Consider the following 24,853-nt stretch of genomic DNA (forward strand, 5'->3'; position numbering starts at 1 on the left):
GACTACCTAATATTAGCAGTTAAGTGACTACAAAAGAAGAGCAGCTGAGCACAGGTTTATATCAGCACAAGAGTACTCCCAGATGCTCAGAGTTCTCCAGACAATATTTCAGATAGTGGTCTAGTACAGTATTCTCTACACCAGGCTTCCGCAAGCAGGCTCTCTCCAGATGTGTTAGATCATGACTTCCATAATTCCCAGCTAACTTAGCTATTGGGAAGGGAACTGTAGTGCAAGACACATCTGGAGGGCAGCTGGCTCCGAAAGGCTTTCCTACAACATTGGCTGGCATTAGCTATCTGGGTGTCTTTTCCAGACCTTGTGAAGATTCTGGGAATTGCACCCAGGACCCATTTCAAGAAAAACTTTTCCTGTATCATTGAACTATGTTTCTTGTCAAATTTGGCAATAATCCACATGTAGATGTTAAGGAAGAAACACGAACACAAATACAAATGCAAATATACATGGAGTCCTGTCTGTTCCAGACACTATGCAGGTGCAGAAATTTTAATGCTGACTGCCTAGGTCGGGGCTAAACAGACCACCCCTTTGGAGTGGCCTGCCACCGCCTCTTTCCTCACGACATTGGGGCCACAACTACACACCATGACCCGATCTAGCCTTTCCTCAGTTCCAAAAGAAGCTGCAGAAAGCCAGGGGAAAGGCACCTTTGCCACCACAGCACACATTCCAGCACTCCTTTTGGTGTGCATCATCTGGGTGCAGCACCAAAGGAGCGCTGTGATGCTGCCCGCCCTGCAGTCAGGGCAGCATCAAGGCATGCATTGTGCAGATGCCATTTCCCCACTCTGCCCTGAGGTTGGCATTTAGTGCCAGTCTGTTGAGGCCCTAAATCTCAAGGCTGCATCTGCACTGTAGAATTAATGCAGTTTGACACTGCTTTAACTGCTATGGATGATTCAATGCTATGGAATTCTGGGATTTGTCATTTTGTGAGATATGTAGCCTTCTCTGTCATAGAGCTCTGGTGCCACAATAAACTACAAATCCCAGGATTCCATAGGACAGAGCCATGGTAGCTAAAGTGGTGTCAAACTGCATTAATTCCTCAGTGTAGCAGCAGCCCCAGTTCCCTCGAAAGGACAGCTAGATTAAACAGGGAATTGGAAATCTATCTATGCATAACAGACTGCACATAGCGATCCAGACTGTGTCAAAGACTCACCTTAAAATCCTTCCCAGAAGGCTGTATTCTGGAAACCTGGGCCCACGTCTGGTTATGTCATAGTACTAGTGCATAGCCCATTGTGTAGCCACTGCACATTTTCAGAGTTAGCTCAAGAGTGTTACCCAATACAGGATAGTTTTTACTTTTTATATTTGTACAGTTGGCCCTTGATTCTTCATCCATGGATTCAATCATTCATGACTTTAAAATATTATTTACCTCCGCCACCCCACCCTCAAGACAAATCCAAATAGCACACTGATTTTGTCATTTTATATAAAGGACACCATTTTACTGTGCCATTGTATATAAGAGGATTCGAACATCCATGGATTTTTGTATCGACAGGGGGTCCTGGAATGAAACCCCAGCAGATATCAAGGGCCCACTGTACTTGCACAAAACAATTGCTATGCAGTTGTGCTTATTCACTATATTGGTAATCGGGGTCTAAATCCTAAGTCATACTAGGAGAGTGAAATTTCTGTTAACCCGGTGATGAGCAGTTGTACAAAGGAGTTGTATAAGAGGCTTGCAACCTGATATACAAGCTCTTACACAAGTGTTCTCCACAATCCATTGCACAGTCATTAGAATTAGGTCCTTATTATCTATATAGTGACGGAGCAAACATGCCCTCTCCCCCAGTGCTGCTCAAGTATTACAGAGAAAAAAAGAGCAGGCACACATATAACCAGGGCCAGCCACTAGAGGCAGTGGCTGGGTGCATTAGAATTTGAGATGGAACACAGACTTTTTATATATATTATAGTAAAAATTACAGTTAAATTTAGAAGAAGGAAAAAGAAGCCTGGTTGTGAAACATAACATCATTATCCCATATAATTAAAAATTATTCCAAGGTTGATCTTGTGCACACCCTGGCTTCACTACATCACCATCAAGGACACAATCCCATCTCCTTCCAGAGCCTTCAGTCAACATGGCAGTGGCACTGGTGACTCCTATGCCAGCGGGTCAAAGTTTTAGTACATGGACAGCAGCATAGGGGATGGAGCCTATTGTCTTGAGGTTACTTATAGATACCATTTTGGCCCACTTTCAGCCAATTTTCCCAATTTCTTTGGTATTTTGGGATGGAATGTTTTGGAGGGTCAGGAGAAGAAAACTGAAGTAGTTTGGGCACATTTTGCATGCATTTGGGGCAAAAAAAAATCACCTTAAAAGCAGCCTAATTGTTTAAAATAAAAATAATTAGTTTGGGGGCTTTCAGGAGCTTCTGGAGCCACACTGGAAGTTCCCAAGGGCCTTGTGTGTCCCATGGACCATACTTTGCTCACTCTTAATTTAAAGGAACCATTCCAACTCTATGATTCTATGATCCAGCATGCTCAACTCTATATCAAAAATCTCTGTTCTGGTACCTTGGATAGTTCTTTTAATGTTTAGACTGAAACTAGTACAAATTTCTTGTCCCCCTGACAGGAGAGCCACCAGCCACCCCAGCAGTTCTGCCTTTATTTAAAAGAGGGGACCAATTCTTATCAACCTTCACACAGTCAAGACAGAAGGTAGCACTTCCAGATCACTGCCTACACAGCTTCCTTTCCTCTATGCTCTTTGCTCCCTTGTAAATTAGATTGCAGCCCAAGATTCACCCCTCTGCTGTTTAAACTATTATTACTTTAGTTTAGATTATAGGCTGGATGCCTGCTTTCGTCAGCATTTTCACCGCTTCCTTCTCCTGCCAAATTAATTGCTCTCTCCACATTTCTGTTTTCTAGTATATTCTCTCTTTTGCAAATACACAACAATGTACAGATAAATCCATATTATCAACCCATCTAAGAAAAGTGTGTGTGTGTTTGTTTGCACATGTGCATGCCTTAACTGTTCACCAACTCTTAAGTTTGCTTCTGGAAAAGAACAGAAAAGATAAAGTTCTTGCCCTTATTAAATATTTATCAGTTAATTACAATATGTAGATTGCGCCACTGGGTCATTCATCTTTTAAGGAGGGATACAATAAAATTCAGTGGAAAGTTGTCTTATCGTAATTGCCTGATGCCACAGGAAACAACCAAAGCTGCTGCAATGTATTTTACATTTATCTGCATCGCTGCATTTTCATTTTGTGCACAGAGCTGCCTTGGCTGTTGTTTCACAGATACTTAATGTTTGCAAACTCGGCATTTTCTTAGGTCTCTCTTTACAGGAAGAGAGTTGTTATCACAGCAGCCTCCACACACACTCTTCCCCCACCCCCTGCCACCTTTCAAGAGCAGTAAAACCATTTGACTTTAGAAAATTAACTCTAGCTTCTCTCGTTCTTCCTGGTATGGAGCTTGGCTTGCTCTCAAAACAGAACTCCACAGCCAGTGCCATGTTTCACCCTGCATTTCCAATATATTTCAATGATCTAGCTAGGGTCCTTTCACACTAAAAAATTTATAGTGCTATGATCCCACTTCAGCTGCCATAGTTTTATCACATGGATTTATCCTTGGGATTTGCAGTTGAGGGAGAGGGCTTTAAAACTGTCAACTAGAGAGATCCTCTCATGCCTCTGGCCAAACTAAAAATCCCAGGATCCCATAAGGTGCAGCCATAGGCTGCTACTACACTGTGGAATTAATGCAGTGACACCACTTTAACTGCCATGGCTCTGTCCTATGGAATTCTTGGAATCTGTAGTTTGCTGTGGGACCAGAGAAGGCTAAATATCTCAGAAAATTACAAATCCAGAATTCCATTGTATTGAGCCACAGCAGTTAAAGTGGTGTCGAACACCATTCGTTCTGCAGTGTAGATGCAGCCATAGTGGCTATGCTCCAGAGCTGCATATTTCCTAGCACAGTATTTTGTAGTGTGAAAGGGCCCATAGGTACTGATAGAATGTCTTATTGGGCATTTCCTTGCTTGCCAGGCTAGGGACATTTACACTAGATGAAAAGCTGCCTGTGTAGACTGGGTCTTAGATGATGCAGATCAGCTCCAAGAAAAAGTGCCTACTGGGAAACAAATGCACAGGCTCCCTAAAGCTGAAGCTCTGGGCCATACATCCAGGGCCCATTTAGCAGAATGAGCAGTGAGGGTAGGGGACAGGAGGAAATGCAGTAGGGTCAGTTTACCAGATTTTAAATCTGGTGATGTAAGATGCATCACCATCTTCAGACTGTTCCCTTCCACCCCACTGCCAGTATAAAACCATGTGACCTAAGTGAAGTAATCTACATGACCATTTAAAGAGGGAGAGCCCTCTAAGACAATTAAGGCCAGAATCTAAAATTACTCATATGCACCACTGGATCATGGAGAAAAATAGTGTTGGCTTTCCCGAACTGCTTTCAGACAGAGATTGTTTGAGCATAATCAAGCTGTCACTTCCAGAAAAAAAAAATTCTAAACACTGCAAACATCCACTAGTGAGGCAGGGTTTATTCCAGAACAAAACAAAAATGACCTTAAATTTATACATTCCCTGCAAGAGTTGGGGGGGGGGAGTACAAGGAGGGTGTTACTGCATTCTTGTTGTTTTGCAGAGCTACAGCTCTCTGAATCTTCCCAGCCAGCTTTTCCAGTTCAACAAAGTGACTGCAACACTTGTCTCCAGATTGGCATCTTGACCTAAACCCTTTCCAAGCTCTGGTGGTTTGTCCAGTGCAATCGTACCTCCAGGGAGAGACAATAAGCAATGGAGGAAAAGGGGGAGAGAGAGTTTCAGTCACAGCAGTGTCAGAAATGGGTGAGCCCAACACGGCTGCCACCACCAAGTCCTCCAAATGTCTCAGTTTGGCCAGGGCAGTTTCTATTTTAAAATCCTCTACTATCCCACTTTTTCAGCTACTTTAAAAATATCCCAGTTTCTCTCTCATCCCATTTTCTCCCTTTCTCCTCAGTTGCTGCAAAATGGCTTAAAAGTGCAGAAGTCACATGCTGTTCATGCCTTTATTGATTTAGTTAGCATATTTAGCCACAGAGCACAGATTTCTAATTTGACAGTTTCCTGCACTCAGATTTACAAGCTTAAAAAAAGACATGACACAAAAGAATAAGGGAATGGCAGAAGGATCTTACCAGTAGACTCAGGCAAAAACAAACTGCTGCCACCTCCCCTAAGTTGTATGTTCTTTTTCATTCAAATTTTTGTGTCTTGATCATATGCTGATGTTGTTTAGCCATATGCTTCATCTGTGAAAAGTTGTAGGGCATTCACCATGGGCACATTGTGTGCTGTGGAACATGTTGTAGATTCAGCTAAAGAGGAGGACAAATGACTGTCAGACTAGAGATGAAACACTTTGCTCTCTTCCCACACATTTTTTACATAGTTGAAAAGGCCATGGAAGCCACGGGATAGATGGCATAAGCACCACTTCAAACCTGCCCTGAGCTTCCTGTGAAATCTGCAAGCTGTCGGCCCTACAATACCCACTTTGCCCTCTGCCAACTATCAACCACATCCAGGGGTGCTTCAAAATTTCTCTGCAGACTTTGAAGTTTCAAATTACCCATCTTTTATCTGACAGGTAACTAACAGAATGGCAATTCTTCACAAATTTGTTATTTTTAAAATCCAAATGTACATGCACCTGGAGTTTGCTGCAGTTATCAGTAGCTTTCCAGACTTAGGCGTACTTAGAGGAGACAAAGGGAACAAGGAAGACTTAAATTCATCCCCACTAATTCACTGATCTCAGTGGGACTACTCAAAAATGTCTTCAGCTTCTCTGTGTCTTCCAAACCTCACACTACCAATCTGTTCTCATGCACATGCACTGATAAAATACAGACCCTTCCCTGAGGTCAGGAGAGACAGAAACAACAGGAGGGAGGAGTTGAGGTTGTTTGCAAGCATAACTTCATAATGATTTTTCCTGTGCCATCCCTTTACTGATGTGAAGGAGGACATGCACATCAGTAAAACACTATGAAAAAAGCAATGTAGTCAAGCTGACAGAGGAAAGGGGAACTGGAAGTTGTATGCCAAAAAAGTAACCTTTCCAAGCTTTACTGAGCTTACAGCATCATAGAATTCAAAAGGTCTTTGGAAGTCATCTAGTCCTTCACCACCCTGTGCAGCATCTGAAATGGTATGTAAAATTACTGCATCCCTGATAGAAGGCCATCTGCCCTCTGCTTAACTATATCTAGCAAAGGGCCCCCCACCATGTTCCAAGGTACTCTGTTCTACAACCCAGCTTCTCCTAATGTTTAACCAAAATCTTTCTAGTTGTTTACACCCATTAGTTCTATTGCTCTGGAGCAGGCTTTATCAGCCTTTTTTATCCTGGAGAAACCCTTGAAATAGTTTTCAGGTTTCATTACAATTATTGTTTCCACAGCCAAAGCTAGCAAACAAAAATATTTATTTTTTCAGTTGCAATCTCTTGTGGAAGCCCTAGTGACCTCTCATGGAACGCCAGGGTTCCAGAGTCCCCTGGTGGAGAAACACTGCTTTAGAACGACAAGTCTGCTCTGCTTTTTACAGGACCGCCGTGATGTCTTTCCTCTTCTGCACACTAAATCTACTGTTTCAACTGTTCCTCTCAGGACTTGATTCCAAAAATCTTCACCATTCTTGTCCTATTTAGGTAGAGATGCCTATTTAGGTGGAGACAAATGTTGCAGTCACTTTGCTGATTTTGAGCTGGTCTGAGTTTAGACAGGATATTACCCGAGAAACCCATGGGCATCTCTTGAATAATACAATAGAAGAGATGGAAGATGTATTCAAACAGATGTTTTATTACATTGGCCTCTGTGTGTGGCCACACCAACATTATAAACTGGACTCACAGCAAACTTTATTATCTGGGAATATACCCTGTGTGCTTTAGTATTCTGTGCCCTGTAAAACACTATTGAACTACCATGTAGACCAGAGATGGGGAATGACAACCCTCTAGACTTGTTGGACTGTAAATCCCATCATTCCCTATCACTGGTGGGGACTCCCACATGGCTAGATAGCCACATATTGCCCACTTCTGATGCTAACTGTTGCAATTCAAAGTTACACATACAGGACACCAAGCAGAAATGGAGATGTGAGGAGAGGAGAAGGAGACATGCTTAAACAAATTCTCATAGAAATTAATTGTTTTATTTTATTTTATTTTTTAAATAATATATATTTTCCAAATTTCTCTGTAACTGAAGACATCAGATTTAATTGCTCAATAACAATAAAAATAAAGATAACTTTATGAAATTATTGCTGAGTGAAATTATTAACTCAGCAACCTGGTACTTAACAAATTTTCCTTGAAATGATCAACTGGACTTAAGACTGATAGAGATGACCCTTCCCAAGCTCATCACTTTTATTTTCGCTTGATTTCAGTTGCAGAGACTCAAACATGTGGTTCATTTCCCTGTGAATCAATCAAACTAAGTAGGGCTTAGCTGTGGCTGAATTGAAAAATTGAAAAATAAGAAAAGGCTGGAAATTCAATGAGTGTGACATTTTATTTCTAGAGTGTGTGTGTGTGTGTGTGTGTGTATTTATTTATTCTGCCTCAGCATTGAGTGTACCTGTCCTTGATTTCCTCCAGATGACAGATGGCATGACCTCAGCACACTGCATTTATAATAAACACTGGTGAACCAATGGCCATTGGTAGTTTGGCAGGTAACAGAAGGGAACGGCCTTTGTGTGACTGAGAAAACTGGTTCCTTACTTTGGCACCAAAACCAGACTCCTCTCTGCTGTCCCCAATGTCCCATACAAGCTAGACTATTTTAGCAACATGGATCATCATATCATACATGTCTCGTGACTGAGACATGCCCTATCAGAAGCCAGTTAAAGGATAGATGGGACATCTAGCTAACCTGTAGTCCTAAGAAATAGAAGAGGTTTAATGGAAGGCAGGGACCAGTTGGCGAAAGGCAAAGTGGGGGGGAGGAGGGACGCACATGCAGGCTAAGCTCCAGAGCTGCATACTAACTGGGAGATGAAAGAGCTAGAGGCCTTCTGAAGTACATGCTGTCTCAATGATTAATGGGGGTGAGAGAAGGGTGAGGCCCAGCCCCTAGTAAACTACAAGATGGCAAAGTGATTCTAAGAACAACAGAGCAGTGTTCATGGAGAAAAGCTGGTCTGCGAACGCCAAGAAAATCTCCCAGTGCTGTTTTTGAAAGCCTCTTTATTTCCAGTATCAAAACGGTACATTAAAATAGATGCCGAGAGCCAAGCAATCATTAAAAATAAACCAACAGGATGTGTAACATATAGTGAAAACATCACTCAGTGCAAGCGGCGAGGTTGAAAGCTGGTTCCTTTTCCAAGGCATTCACTGTTTGGTTCCTGACCATAAAACAACAACTCACACAAGGGGCAGCAGCCATCATGTGGGTATTTTCCCTATCATCAGACTAGGAGTAGCAGCAGCAGGAGAAACTGCTGCTGCTGCTGCTGCTACTGCTGCTACTAATGATTAAATGAAATAAAAATTCAAAATGTAACTGCATTTTCAAATTTCATGTTGGCATGTTAGAAGGGCAGTAGGAGGGCTTCACTCAGGCCTGAAAGGATTTGCAGAATTTGGACTGGGGATCCTCCTGATTTCTCTCTAGACTTTTGAGGACTTTGCATATCCCCCAAGATGTCACAGATGGAAAGTAGGACAAGTATAGTCAAGATGGCAAAAGGTATTAATGGGGAAGAATGCTGCAGCAATTTGCTTTTGCCTACATTTACAGGGAAAGACATGATTCTGCTCCCTTCTCTCCTCTTCCTCCTGCTGAAAAGTAGTAGAAACTACTTTTGCATTTTGAACTCAGTTTGTAGCAAATGAACTAAGCTGAAGGCAGAAGGAGCAAGTGGGAAGTGGAGAGATAAACTGGGAATAAAGACTTCTGAAGCCTAGAATTAGTTTTATCTACCAGAATTAAATACTGCTTAATAGTCCTTTTACACAACACTTTATTTCTAGCTATCTAGGGTTTTCTGAAGTATAATTCAGGGGTGTTGGTGGTAAGGGAATTATTTTGTTCCTGAAATTATTTAATAACTGTGAGTCAGAAGCCCTTGCTGCTCTATTGCTTCTCACTCTTTAAAAGGGGATCATATAGAGTGCTACAGAATGTGAGAAATCCACACAGGGAGAGTAGCCATGGGGAAAGCATGTTGAGCCCAAATGGCTCCAAACAAGGATGGACGGTCTGTTGTTCCCACTCACCCTACCTACCCACATGTTGATTTCCAAGATATAAAACAAATAATGGCAACTGGACACTATGTACAGTAGGCCCTCTGTATCCATGGATTCTGCATCCACAGATTCGATCATCCACAGATTCGATCATCCACAGCTTGAAAATATTACAAAAAGTTCCAAAATGCAAACCTCGATTTTGTGCTTTTATGTAAAGGACACATTTTCACTGCCTCACTGTACATAACAAGAGCTTGAGCATCAACATATTATGATATCTGTGGTGGAGTCCTGGAACAAAACCCCAGTGGATATCAAGGGCTCACTGTATTTACTAGTGTCATGTGCCTCCCTTAGTTTTCATTTCATTGTGCTGGCCAGCCTCATTACACTCGGGCCTTTTCAACTCAACAGTTTTTTTTTTTCTCAAGGCATAGAGTGAACTATTGGATTGAAATAATAATAATAATAATAATAATAATAATAACTTCAGTCTAATAACAATTTCAGTTAAATAGTTCAGTCTATACCTTATATCAAATTATTATTATTATTATTCACAAATCTAGCTGGCAACGTGGTAACAGCTAGCAACCCCTCGGCCCTCCCTCCCTCCCCCCACACCCATGAATAGTCTTCAGTACAGTTAAATAAATAAGAGGTAATGGTTGGGCAGAGAGATGGGGAGGGGGAAGGAGGCATATTCTTGGTTGCACTTAGAGGTATTTTTTTCTTAATGAGATAATAGGACTGTAGCAATTTCCCTGGCTTGGTTTCCATGGCAGGGAGCCCCTCACAGATGCATAAGATTTACAGGTCCCTGAGAATCTCCCTGAGGCACAGGATGTGTAGTTAAATCTGTGAAAACGGGATGTGAGTTGGAAGGCCCAAGCTGGTGGTGGCCCGGGAGTTCAGCAAAACAGCTGTAGTCCAGGTTTGCTAAAGAGCAGTTAGGGAAACTGAAGAGTGAATCAGCCTCAGGCACATTTCCCAGGTAATTTTCTCCCATCTCACTCGGGCTCTCCTGCAGAACTGGAGGTCCATGATGGTGACTTTCTCCTTGTATAGACAGAGGGCTGTACTCCAAAGGAACAGAAGTTAAGGGGCTGAGGAAGAGAGGATCTGCATCAGTTGCTGAGCTGTGAACTCCTTCCTGGGTTTTGCTGCAGGAACTCAGTAGGTCTGTCTCATATTCTGGCTCCACCTGACTGTAATAGCTGCTCACTTGAGGGCTTTTGTTAGGGGACTTTTTAAGTGTCCCCTTGTTTGCCCGAATGTCTTTCTTATACTTCATCCTTCTGTTCTGGAACCAGATCTTGATTTGCCTTTCAGAGAGCCTGAGAAGCTGGGCCATCTCCAACCTGCGCGGTCGGCAGAGGTATCTGTTAAAATGGAACTCTTTCTCCAGTTCCACCAGCTGTGTATGGGTGTAGGCCGTGCGGATTCTCTTGGATGAGGAAAGGTTTGGTGGAGAGCTGGGGTCTAGAGGAAAGGAAAGATTCTATTTCAGACTGAAACCCTGATGACATGAATAAACTTATTGCCTCACGAAATACTTATGAGAAATCAGACACATACACAAAAAGTATACAGTACACTGATTGAAGATAAGAGCAGTACAAGCTTGTGAGCCAGATGCAGGCCTCTATGGATCACATTTGTCTTAAGGGCTACAGGTTCTCCAGTCCTCATGTAGGACTATGCAGCCATTAGTCACTGCCCACCTTTGGATTAAAATGGTAGAGCAGAGCCAGAACCCAATGGTGACCTAAAGCATTTCTGCCTGAGAGGCGGTTTCCCCTCCACAGTATACCTTGCAGAAATGTTTCCTTATTCATTTGCATTGCCCTTTACTAACATCCTAAGAACACAAGAGCCCTGCTGGATCAGACCCAAAGCCAGTCTAGACTACTGTACTATCCTGTCTCTCCCGGTTATAAACCAGTTAACTATGGGAGGCCTGTGAATAGGGCCTGAGCACTATAGGAAGCTTTTGCTCATGATCATTAGCAACTGGTAGTTAGAAAAGGCACACTGCCTCTGATACTGGAGTAACATGCAGCCACTGACAGTCTTATCCTCCATGAATGTACCTAACTGGACAACTTTTGAAGTTGTCCAAGTTAGTGGCCATCTCTCCATCATCATCATATACAAATCTGACTGGCTATACAGGACCATGACACCATCTTGCTCATTCTTATTACCTATCTGATTCATCTAAGAAGGAGGGACAAATGTAAGTGAAAAGGATAATTTATCATCCAAAAGGACAGAAGAAATAATGTGCCAATCATTACTGGAGAGAGGAAATGAGCATTCACTTGGTTTTTCACTATCTCTTACGACACTTGCTAGTTTCTTCTCAACTGAAACTGTGAAATATTTGGTAGAGTAACATTCTGTGCTCTTTCAAAAGTTCATTTATAGCATCTTCTTTTTAAATTTGCAAGAAATGCAAATATTGTCTGTCTATCTGTCTATCTAATTTATTCTTTTACATTATTTTATTTGTCTAGTTTTCTATTTCTGTCTCCACATTGGCTTTCTGCATCTGTCTGTATCCAACCCACTTCTTACGGTAGCCAAGAGCTCAGGCAAAATGTGATTAGTGTGGGGAGGGGAGGATTTTTTTAAGGTATGAGAAACTTGAATGTTCTCAGAATATTAGAGGGGTTGTATTTTTAAAATCTTTGTGAAGTCCCTAGAAACAATGTATTAGAGTAACTTTTAAAAGATGAGATACATAATTATGACACCCAGACGAGGTAGGATAACAATGTAACTAGCTGATGAAAACTACAGACATACTTTCCAAGTTATTGCCCAGAGTAATATCTGAAGGAACACATTGCAGTTCAACTGTCATAACTATGAGAGCCTGGCCTTAATCATGAGCCCATTAGTGAGCCATATGTAAGACTTATATCTTTGGATGATATAAATGTCGTAAAGAAATAAGTAAAAAGAAAATCCTGCACATGAACAATTATTTGGAGTTACTTGAGACCCATTGGTCTAGACCAAACATCCCTGGCCTGATGTCTTCCAGATATGTTAGGCTTCAACCCCCTTCATCACCAGCCAATAGGCAAGATGGGATTTGACTTGTACACACCTGGAGGACATCAGGTTGGAAAAACAGGCCTAGATGCATGAGGCCCATAAGTAGAGGAGAAGACAGATGAAAGAAAGTACCTGCAGTAGGAAGACTACTGTTGTGCTTGTTGTTGTGTCTTGTTTCCTTCATCCATGGGAAAACTTGTTTTGGTAGGTGGCTATCAAGCAAGTTGCGAGTGTCACTGGTGGAGATGTCACAAGGATTAGAAGTGGTAACCAATGGAGGCTGTTGTAACCTTGATGTCTGACCGTCATTACTTTTCCCTAGAGATCCTGTAGTACTTGTTTGGTCTGTTGGGAACCCTGTAGATGTTTCTGATTCCTGCTGTACCAAAGGAGCCAGAAATTGATGCTCACTAAAAGAATCTTCCCTAATGGGATCTTGGTGCAAATTGTATTCTGAGGACTCCTGGTCATCTTCATGAAGAGCTTTTTGCATTTCCTGTTCTTGTTTGACTGTAGGGAAGGAGACTGACACCTTAAAATGAAGGCAAAAGGAATCCAGAAAACAGAGCCTGGTTATCACAGCTGAGGAAGGATGATCCTCAACTAGGTGTTCCAAAAGCTAAAGGAAAAACATCTAAACGAACATGCCCTTGTCTCTTAACAAGAACATTCACCAGTCATTCTGGCCTCTAGAGCCAAAACTGCTAAGAAAGGAACATGATCTTTAAACAAAGGCAGTTGTTTTGGGTTTCAGTATGTGTTTTGAATGGAAATGAATTCTGTCTCAGAAATTATCCTCTTGTTAAAAGCACACAAGATACTTGTTAAATACATTTGACCAACAGTGACATCTTTTTATTCTTAGCAACTGAGACAATATTTATCATTGGACAGTATTTGACTGATGACATAAGTGGTGTCTAGCTTTATATGGAGTTTGGCATGCAATAATTTTATCTTTGGTTTGGAGCTATGATAGACACTCCTTAGCAAGCTGACTCCCATAGCTGCCCTATCTGGTAGCTAGAATATTTAGTGATTTGACACATGGGATCTTTCATAAAATGTTCAAGTGTAGAATGCTTCTAGTGTGTCCCACCCAGCCACATGACACCTACTTTCAGGACCCTCCAACTCATTCCCCTTCTCCAGGTGTTCTGTGACCATGGAGCATACTCAGGCCCAGTACAGAAGGGCAGGGAGTGGCATGCCCGTGCTGCTTCTAGGGTTCTGGAGTGCGCACCAACTGCATGCTCTGGAACCCTAGTCCGTAAGGACTCAGCCATCATGGTGGCCTCCTGTCCATACGGCAGCCGCCATGATGACATTGGCGCCACGCAGCATCTGGACGTCACTTCCAGAAAGTGGCGTTATGGTGGCGCCCTTTCTCCTTTACAGTGCTGCAAAAAAGAAGCTGCTTAGAGTGGCTTCCTTTTGGCAGCACATCAGTGCCACGCGATGTGGGTGCTGCGCCACTGATGAGGGGGAAAGATGGGTGGCACAGAGCCGTCCATCTGTACCAGGCCTCAGTCATCATTGCCATCCCTTTAGCATTCTACCCCAGTCTTGTTTTTCTGAAAAATTCTGTTCCCACAAACAAACAAATATACCCCTCGCCCACCTTTCTATAAGTGACACTATTTTGACCCTGTAGGGATAAATCCCTTGGAGAATTTTCACTGTTAGTATTACTGGGATGGGCATATTACAGAGTATAGAGGGCAAGCCTACTCCGTTTTTGAGTCCTCCAGAGTTCTGGAGGGTAACAGTATATTATCATTGCTACCATTTAAAGAGAATGGAGGGGATTATGGGTTTCTTTCAATAATCATCCAGTTGACGAGAGTCAACTGTTTGGGGAAGTGATTCATTCCAAACTACATTCTATAGCCTTGAAAAAAGGGTCCCAAGCATTTTCATGTGGTTGTTTGTTTGTTTGTTTGTGCCAAAATGGTTTTTTTAGCTGAATATTTTTAGAGGTTCAAGAACCCTCATGGACTCCAAGGGCCAAATGTGCCCCATGGTCTGCATGATTCCCATACTGGGTTATATCATAGCATTTGACAAATGAAAGTTTATTATAATATATTATAATAGATTTGCTCCTCCATTTTCACGGGGATCTGTTCCAGACCCCCCCCCTGCAAAAATCGAAAATTGACATATTGGAGTCCCTATTGACCCCAATGGTGGTGCACTCCCTGTGCGTGCCTCCATGCACATGCCTCAGGTGCACGCCCCATTGTATCGCCCTCCATTTGCCCCTTGCATATTTCTGAGGGACGTAGACACCAAGTCTGGAAAAAATGGAGGGGGTGACTGTATTATGAAATAATATAGCAGATGAAAGGTTACTATAATATATTGATATTACAAACTTTCCAGCTTCCTTACAAAGATACTTTTCAAAGGAAGAGGAGCCATGAAGTCTACAGCTCTCAAAAAGTCTGAGGAGATATCACAGTCAGAATGTCGACTCTAATTCCAAGATCAAAATCTGAACAGCAAAGATTGGCATCCTTGTGAGATCCAGATAATTCATCTTTATGCCCCTCGTGTTCCATTACCATTATTGATGCCAGTCAGGATAAAAGCGAGCCTGTTAAAATGATGCCACCGAACTGATCAAAGAATAGAATTTGAAGATGAGCTTCCACACCCTAAGGATACTCTAACAATTCTATCCTCTACCACACCAAACAAGCACAAGCCATAAGTGTGTGTGTGTGTGTGTGTGTGTGTTTGCCTTCAAGTTTCCTATTGGCTTATGGCAACTCCATTAATTTCATTGGGGTTTCTTAAGCAAGGGATATCCAGAGGTGGTTTTGCCAGTTCCTTTTTCTGAAATATAGCCTACCACAGTTGGTATTTGTTGGCAATCCCCAATCCAAGTATTAGCAAGAGCTGACCCTACTTAGCTGCCAAGGTCAACCAGGATCAGGCGCCTTAAGGGTATATTTGTTGGAAAGTCCAACCTACAAGAATCCTGTAACCAGAAACAATGTCAGGTGGTGGCTCCTAAGTCAGTGGTGAAGCAGCTCTAGATTTTAATTTGAACTTCAAAGGAGCAACTGAAGGTACTTAACTGAATTTACAAACAAGGTTCAGCAGCTTTGACAGCTCTGTTACAGTCTGGAATAAAGCCCAGAGCAGATCTACAACCCCATTGACATGGAAGCCACCAGCTGTCACTGGCTAGATGTGTTGTGAAAGGATGGCAGGGAGCTAAGTATTCACTGGTGCAAGAGAATGGGGAATGAATGGGAAAAAATAAAGTTATCCTTCAGTATCCATGGATTCTGCACCCACAGATTCCATCATCCACAGCTTGATTTTACCATTTTATTTGAGGAAAACTATTTTACTTCCCTGTTGTATATAATGGGATTTGAGTTTCCACAGGTTTTGATATCTATGGGTTTTTCCGGAACCTAACCCCAGTGGATACCAAGGGCCCCCTGTATGCTTACGAGAAATAATCCCCACTGAATACAGTGGAACCTGATTCTGAGTACACATTCATAGCCTTGATCTGCAATATGTTTAAATGCTAGTTTAAATATAAGAGCTAGTGTGGTTTAGTGGTTTGAGTGTTGGGCTAAGACTCTGGAGACTAGGTTGTAAATTCCCACTTGGCCATGGAAATCCATTGGATGGCTTTGGGCAAGTCACACTCTCTCAGCCTCAAAGGAAGGAAAAAGTAAAAACCTCTCTGAACAAATTTTTGCCAAGAAACCCCATGATAGGTTCACCTTAGGGTTGCCATAAACTGGACACAACTTGGAGAAGTGAAAAAGAACTGTAACTCCATTACTATTATAAAAATGTCCCCAGGTGTTTGACAATCCCTGCAATGTCCATCAGTGCCTTGGCGATTCCTTTGGAAGCTTCAGGTCCCCTCTCATGTGGCTGAAAAGAGGGAAACTATAGCTTGCCAAGTGTATTGGTAGTCACTTCATATGTGACCTTCTATAGGGAGTTAGGAAAAACCCACAAATTACACTAACATACGATGCAGCATTTTTCCGAGACAGCTTCTAGTTCTCAGATCTTTTGTTAGTGGGAATGGTAAGTTTATCCTAACTCCCTACACAAGGCACATCTGAAGTTACTACCAAGGATACACTTGACAAGTCATGGCAACTGGTGGCTCCAATGTTATTGTTGTTGTTGTTGGTGGTGGTGGTACAGTAATTGTGAGTCAAATTCAAGTGTTAAATCCAGACTTTAAGAGAGCTATCCAAAGAGACTAGTGCCTGCTCCTCACACCAAAAAAAAAAAAAAAAAAAAAAAGCTCAGTCTCTTGCCTGGAGTAAAATCTATGGTAGTTTCATTGCCCAAATGAAACTGGGAACAGCAGCTACCATCATCAGTATGGAAATACTTCTCACAGCATCTCCCATGATTTTGTACACCTGATGGACACATTCACACACTGCATTTTGTGTATGTATACTGAAATAGTTTCAGTGCACACCCAATGGGTAAAGTGGTCGCTGTCAGTGACTTAATGCCAACCACTTTCCCTACTGCTGCTTTTGAGCACAGGGTTGGTTGCAGTATTCAGATTCCTACTAAGTAAAATTAGAGTCTAATATCTGTGTTTTGCAAGGTTTGTTACCTCTCAACCTAAGGCTTAAGACCATTTGAGCAATTTTTGCAAACTGAGAAACTGTGTGAGCCTTGTCGCTTTCTACATTTTACTATTCTTTGTATGCCTGAATGTAGTATATCTGATGGATTGACAGACAAATTGATTGACTGGACTTACTTCTTCTGAAACTGGGACTCGGAGCAGCTCACATGATTTGAAACAGATATGAGTAAAAAAACCAAAAAGTTCCCATAATAAATCAATTATAAATTAAATAAAGTATTAAAACATGGTTGAATTTAAAAGCTATTTAATACTACCACTGTCGCCATCTCTTTCAGTTAATACGTTGAGGACCGTGGAATGTTTTTTTTTTTTTTAAGGTAATGATTCTTCAAAAGGAGATGGACTGTAAATATAATGCTGCTATCAAAGGAAATGCTGCATAGTAGAAGGATGGAGATTGCACTACAGAGAGGTCTGTATTTCATAATTGCTATTGATGCCCATGTTAGAAGTAATTGCTTGTTTCATGTAAATACCAAAATCATTCATGGAATAATATTTGGCTTGCAGCCAATACAGTATCTATTGACAGCAAATGTATGCAATGGGAGTGAGCGAGGGGGGGAAAGCAAGAGATATTTGCTATCATCACCTCATTCACGCAATGACCTTAATTTCAGCAATAGGCAGGACTGTGCATGTGCACACATTTCTGCATGCGCAGGGTATGTGTGAATTATTATTATTATTATTATTATTATTATTATTATTGAAACCATATTCTCCTTGAATAGATGAGCAGAGGCAATCAGGAAAGTCACTTGCTCATAGAAATGGCGGCATGCATGCAAAAGATCTCAGTAGTACTAGATTTAACAAGAATAATGATAGCTAAGTTGGTAAAGCTCTGTGAAAATTGTAACCTCAGGAACACCAATATGTTTTCCTAAGATATAAACTGAGAAGCAGAAAGAGGAGGACATACCATGCACTTTACAAAAAAATCAGATTTGGAGGAACCCTCTTTTTGCACAAGGGAAAAACTAAATTCTGACTCTTGGTTTCATGTATTTATACTTGATTTTGTACACGAATTTTACATTTTTAAATAGAAATTTTGCATTTAAATATGGATGCTAATATATTTAAACATGAATTACATGTTTTTATTAAAAAGTACATATATATTAATGCATTTTGCATATTTGGTCAGCCCAAATAAAGGAGAGGAGACAGGTAATGGTATTATAAGGAAGCTTTGCTCACTAATAATCTTATCAGCCCTAACTTTTTACCAGGCATTATTCACGTATGTAAAAACTATGTTCATCACCATCATAAGGGGTAGACACTTATTTTTGCTTTGTTTAATAAAAAGGAATTGTCAGCAGGACATATTCTGTACCCAGTCAGTTCTGTGGTTTTGCAAAGGCTGGTTATTGAAGTCCAAGGTCATGAATATATCTTTTATATTTTTTCATATATTTATGGGGGGGGGAATTAAGAAACCAATTTCCACTGCCTCTATTTTTTTTTGTCTTGTGACTCCAAGTAGCATGTGACAATCTGGACTTTTGAAACTGAAGTGCCCATTTGTTGATGTGTTTTAGAGTGTGTATGTATAAAAGCTCTATATTTGTGGCCATTGATGAATGAAAACAGATGCCTTTAATGAGCACAAATCAGCAACATTTAGTTGTGACTAATATACCATTGAAAGTAAAAACTAACTTGAGTCTCATTGATTTCAATTGGATATGATTATGAACTACCTTGTCATATGCAGATGACACCACATTACTAGCAGAAGATAGCAAAGACTTAGAACAGTGACTGAAGAAAGTGCAGAGGCAGGTTTACAGCGGAACATTAAGAAAATAAAAACAATGACCACAGATGATTTACGTAACTTTAAAGCAGATGATGAAGACATTGAAATACTTCAAGATTTTCCATACCTTGGATCAATCTTTGATCAGAATGGAGACTGCAGTCAAGAAATTAGAAGATGACTAGGACTTGACAAGCCAGCAATGAAAGAATTAAAAAAGATCCTGAAGTGTCAAGATATATCATTGAATATCAGAAAAGTTTATCAGACAAGGGAAATTGGAATTATAATCCAATGGCAATCTGAATGCAATCATGGAGTTTCACATTATTGCGTGATTGTCTGCCACACTCAATTTCAGGCAATGGCAAGCTATTTTGGGACAATGGGAAGTCAGTTTGAATGCAATTCGAATTCACGTAAATTTGCTGAACTAGCGAATTCACATGAATGTGTTCTGGCCCCACTTTCTTTCCATTGGAAATTAAGAGAAATTCCTCCCATGTGATAAACTCCAGAGTTAGATGGTCCATGACATTGTATTTCCCACTTCTGTGTATAGTTGTGAAAGCTGAAAATCAGCATTGTAGAAATAGGAAGAAAATTAATTGATTTGAGATGTGGTGCTGGAGAAGAGTTCCATGGATACCATGCACTGCAAAATAGATACGTAAATGGGTCCTAGAGCAAATAAGAACCAAACTCTCCCTAGAAGCCAGGATGATGAAACTGAGTCTGTTGTACTTTGGACATATCATGAGAAGATGGGACTCGCTAAAAAAGAAAATAATGCTTGGTTAGGAAGAAGGCAGTAGGAAAAGAGGAAGATCTCATTCAAGATAGATAGACTCAATAATGAAGGAAACAAGAGGGTGACTTGGAGGTCTTACATTCATAGGGTCACCTTATGTCAAAGTCAACTTGACAGCAGTTAAAAACAACAAACCTTGGCTTGAACTGTTCTAAGTGAGGGCAGTTTATTTGCTTTTTCGTATATTAATAAATTAATATATTCTAGGAGTTCAGGATGAATTGCATTTTGATCATGATATATTTATGAGCAATGCAGGATGGGGACAAGGGAGCATTCCAAGGCCTTAGTTAGTTACATGTACTTAAAGTAATTTATTTAATCAGAAAAAAAGATCCCGTTGAACTCAGAGAGTGGACTGCTAGGAATATTATGTGCAAGGATTTTTCAAACAAAATCTAACTTCTTTACTTCTGGACACATTTAAAATATTTTAGTTTCATCAAGATTTCACATCATTTTATTAAAATGGATCATCACAATAAGGCGACAGTCCTGTACACATACACCAACCTAAGAGTAAATGCCATGAAACTCAGCACAGGTTACTTTTGAGTAGGTATGAACAGGCCTATCCTGTGAAGAATTTACAAAAAGGCATTAACTTCTGGCATTTAGATAGATAGATAGATAGATAGATAGATAGATAGATTTATTTATTTATTTATTTTGCCTAATGATGAGTTTAAAATGTCCACCAATGTACCATAGTCACCATCCCTAACTGTTGGACAAGAAGGAGACAAAATCATTGTTGTGATCCCCATCGATTTCAGCTGGGAAGTGGCAACAACCTCTCTGCAATCATACCTTTAAGAGTCTAATTTATTTTAATTCTTTTAAATTAGTGTTCTAACATTATTTAATGTTTTAAAACTATATTACAGATTGTTTTAGCTATATCGTTTTAATGGGTCCCATATGGGAGGAAAGCAGGATATAATTTTCTTCAAATAACAATAATAATAAAAAAAATTCTTAAAAGCCGTCTGATCCCTCCTTTGAATTCTTCCTTTGTCACCATTTTTCTACCCCTCCCTCTTTACTTTCTGGGAAACGCTTTGCTACAAAGGGTGGGATTTTAAAAAAAGAACTGGCTTGAAATGCCCCCTGTTTTGCTTTACTTTGTTTTTTTAAAAGTAAAATGCCACAAAGAGGAGGGAAAGTGGTGTTAATATGCAACTGAATCAAATCTTCTCCAACTAGCTTCAGCACTAATATGCAGATCTTTTTAAATCCCCTTTCCTTCTTCCTTCCCTCCCTGCAGGTGTGGGGTGGTCTTTATGGCTTACTTATTGGAAGGGCAAAGGAGAGGGAATTGCCTTGACCAGAGGAGAGATGGAAAAGGAAAGAAATGGCTAAAACCCATATTAGTGCATGATCTTTATTAAGCCAGGTCAAGAGATCGCAGGAAACTGAGCACACTTTCTAGAGCATTTTATTGGGCTACAGGCAAACCAAAGGAGGGCAGAGATGGAGAAGGGGGAAAGTGGCTGGTCTTCAAGGCATTCTTCCTCTGATTTAAGAGAGAGTGCTCACCGACACTCTGCACATGATCAGTACTGTTAATAAGAAATCTGCTCATGATTTGACCTCTTTTTCAGCCCTAATAAGAAAACCTGTGCATTAAAAATGTAGTGAGATGAAACCCTTCCTCCAATTTAAGTCCAAAATGTGGGAAGAGAGACAACTGCAGAGCAACAGCATTAGAACCAAACACTTCCTAAGATTGGCCTGTGAATGAAGAAGGGTGTTTATGTGTGTGTTGTGTTTTATGTTATGGGTTAAATTTCAGCTCTGACAAAGGCACCTCTGAGTATTCCTTGCCTAAGAAGCCCTATGAAAGTCATGGGATCACCATAAGTTGACAGATGACTTGAAAGCAGGCCCGCATGTGCACACAAAAACACACACATATTAACACTACATTGTGGTATTTATGGCTCTCTCTCATTTTGAGGGCTTAGGACAGGCTCCTAAATCCATTCTGGGGCAACTGGGCTTAACAGATTTTGAGATCACAAGGGCTGGTGTTTGAAGGCACAAAGACACACCTAGGCTGCAAACCCATGATATTTACCTTGGAGTAAGCCCCAATGAACTTAGTAAGGTTTACCACTGAGTAGACATGCTTAGTGTTGCTTTTTTAAAAAGGGTTGATCCTATGCCCCCTCTCTCAGTTTAAATGGAAAACAATTCCCACCATCAGTATGTGCATTTTGAGTTATTGGTTCAGGCTGTAGGAAATTTCTGGTGATGCCTTCATGCTGTCATCAAAATAACTCAGACCAGAGAGAAAGACACACAGAGAAAGAGAGAGAGAGAGAGAGAGAGAGAGAGAGAACAAGACAGTTTTGAGAAATATTTACAATTCTGATACTGAAGGCTGCAAAGTAAGGAATTGCTAGAAGCAGAATGTGGATTTTAAAGGATATAGCTCATTTTATTCCCTCCCAGGGGTATAGCCGCAGGAGGAGAGGTAAAAATGAGGGCATCCTACAAATAAGGATTTTGTCCCTTTCCAAAAGTCATTTTCATTTAGTCCCCAAATTTCTAGCATTGCCAGAGAGCCTTCACACCTAGAATTCTTCTTATATTTGCCTATCCGCATCCCTTTGGACACTTTGCCCCTTTTCTTTGGATGCCTACAATCTGTCTCTCAATGCTGGACTAAGGTTTTCAATCTCTGCAAGGCTAGAAATGTGGGGACTGGAGGAAAATTGTATGGGGGCAGGCTTCTTACTTAGGGAGCCCCTGATTTCATGTTGTTAGGCTGGCAAGTTACACCCCTGGTCTCTTCTTTCTCTTTCTCTCTTCCAGTTTTTGGAACAGCGGGGGAAAGCTCATACTTGGCCTGGTCCAAATGGAGTTGTCTACAGGGTATTTTATTTTATTTGCGAGGGCACCTGGCAAAGTCCTCCTTACCGTTAAAAAAACCCATATTAAATTCATGAGGTCGCCATAAATCGACAGGGGACTTAAAGAGGAGAGCACACACACATCTGGACTTTTGTTGTTGTTGCTGTTGTTGCAAAGGAAGCTGGAAATTGATTTTAAAGTAAATTTCTGAACTAGCGAATATTCATCTTTCCCTCTTCTTACAAGTCCTGCTTCTTCTCTCTCTTTTTTCTTTTTACAGGGATGGATGCGACCTCAAATTCAGTTTCCACTTCCACTCCCCTGTCCTTTTCTCCTGCCTTAACAAATTTAGGCTAGTTGATGTGTCTTTAAAAAAAAAAATCAAAGGAGGGAGGAAGGTTTGCTCTGCCTGAAAAATTTTCTCCTATCTCTGTGTTGTTTTTTTTTAATTTCTTCCTCTTTTCTTTTAAGTTTCAGTTCTAGAACTTTGCCAGAGAACTGACAAGCCTTTGGAAGAAGGATGGATGGCTTTGAATTGCATTAGTGCAACTTCTCCGTGCTGCGCCCTATTGATATGTATATATGCATCCCCATTGCAACCTTTATTTTATTTTTATTTTTTTTAGTATTATTTTTAAACTGAAGTGTGTGTTTCAAAGCAGCCAGGGATCATTTGCCATACAACCAAGGATCTCATCCTGATCCCCCAGTGTCCTAATCCAACACTCGAACCACTACTCCTCCAGCTCTTTAGAGAGTCTTCCTAAACATGCTTATTTGGAAGCAAGTCCACACACTAGAATGGAATGAAAGGCCTTCTTTCGATGTAACCGCAATTTGGGGGCTTGTACAGATAGCACTGGAAAAGGCAATAATGCTGGGAAAGGTAGAGGGAAGGAGGAAGAGAGGAAGGCCACATGCCAGATGGATGGACTCTGTTAAGGGGATCATGGGAACGGAGTTGTAGAAATTAGGCAGAGCAATGGAGACTGAGGGTCATGGAGATGTTTCATCCATGAGTCGAGATCGACTCGGGAGCAGTTAACAAACAGATAGATGCTCATAGTTTACAAGGGTGTGGGTGAGATGGGTTTCATGGAAATGCATGGGACTAAAGACATTTATTCTTGGAGGAAACCTACAAGAAACCCTAGATTCTAAGCCTGGGGCTGCATCCACCTGGCAGAAATAATCCACTTTGACACCGTTTTAACTGCCCTGGCTCAATGCTATGGGAATGTGGAAATTGTAGTTTGTTGTGGCCCCAGATCGGAGACTGCGAAGGCCACCGCTCTTAAGGTTCCTCCCAAGTCGATGGAAACCGCTGGCCCTAAAACCCAGCTCTTTTCTGGATGGATTTAGGAGAACCCATCCCATTCTCTCCCCAAATCCGTTCGGAGGAGTTCAAGGGAACTTCCTTCAACGGTTTTGGGTGGGTCTTTGCATGTGCATCCAAGGAATGAACCCTAAGAAGACAAACAAATGACGTGAGTCCGAGAATGAAAAGAGGAGTTTGGGATGCTCCCAAAGTAGCCCTGGTGCCAAGTTTGTCCTATTTTGGAACTGTGTGTGTGTGTATCACACACATATACACAGAGGCGGGGAGGCACATTGAAAGTCCAAAAACTTCCTGCTCTCCTCCGCAATACAGTATAAGCCAAAGCTACCCTAGACATTTGCCTGCCCCGATCAGCCCCAAACGGTCGATTTGACAGGCAAATCGGGGGTATTTCCAACCCGAGAGTAGGAACTGAAATTTGGATGCGCCCTGTCTCTCCGCTGGGTTTATTGTTTCGTTCTTTCGATCCAGCCCCGAAAAGCCGGAGGCTCTAGGTGAAGCCACTTGGCAGGCTGGTCACGTTATGCAAATCCAGGGCTGCGGCATCATTGTCTTTCTATCTGTCTTCTTCTCTCTCTTTTTTAAACAAATAAATAAATACGGGCTGCATATTTCGTCGGGGTCATTTTAATAAAGTGTATGGGGGGGGTTGGGGGGAGAGACAAGGGCGATAAACCAAAAATGCAATGCTTCCCCTCATCACCCACATACACTCCGCAAAAAAAATATTGAGAGACAGAGGAGTCCCTAATTTATCACAGATTTAACAAGAGGGATCTTGAAAGGGTTCTTCCCCCCCCCCCCCATCCTAGATAAGCAACAAAGGAAGGTGGGGCAAGAAAAGAAGGGCGCCTTGAGGTGGCTGCAGATAGGATCCGACCCAAGTTTCTTTTTATTCTCCCTCCAGGACCAGCCTCTCCTTTTGTGTGACGCTGTGCCTGTGTTATACACACACTTTTTCACACACACACACACACTGGCATACATATGTGTCTATCTATACTCTATATATGTATGTGAGCATATATATAT

General features: G+C 41.3%; 1 protein-coding gene across 12 annotated transcripts in view; it reads right to left on the bottom strand.

Moving 5' to 3' along the window:
- LOC121920794 (homeobox protein Hox-D3-like) overlaps window positions 1-24,853 on the bottom strand; it is a 204,290-nt gene that overhangs the window by 35,360 nt on the left and 144,077 nt on the right. For 8 of the 12 annotated variants that reach the window (XM_042447990.1, XM_042447998.1, XM_042447995.1 and 5 more), the window contains 2 exons: window positions 12,514-12,617; window positions 9,906-10,797 (listed from right to left, as the gene is read on the bottom strand). The exons of 2 other annotated variants lie outside the window; for them this stretch is intronic. In XM_042447990.1, coding sequence (XP_042303924.1) covers window positions 10,109-10,797; window positions 12,514-12,565 — 741 coding nt within the window. In that variant the 5' untranslated portion in view covers window positions 12,566-12,617 and the 3' untranslated portion in view covers window positions 9,906-10,108. Of the gene's footprint in view, window positions 1-5,230; window positions 5,407-9,905; window positions 10,798-12,513; window positions 12,892-14,759; window positions 15,070-24,853 lie in introns of those variants that run through there. 2 more of the 12 variants (XM_042447989.1, XR_006101773.1) reach the window with 2 other exon arrangements.

This window comes from Sceloporus undulatus, chromosome 2 (assembly GCF_019175285.1).
Source record: "Sceloporus undulatus isolate JIND9_A2432 ecotype Alabama chromosome 2, SceUnd_v1.1, whole genome shotgun sequence".
Taxonomy (NCBI): domain Eukaryota; kingdom Metazoa; phylum Chordata; class Lepidosauria; order Squamata; family Phrynosomatidae; genus Sceloporus; species Sceloporus undulatus.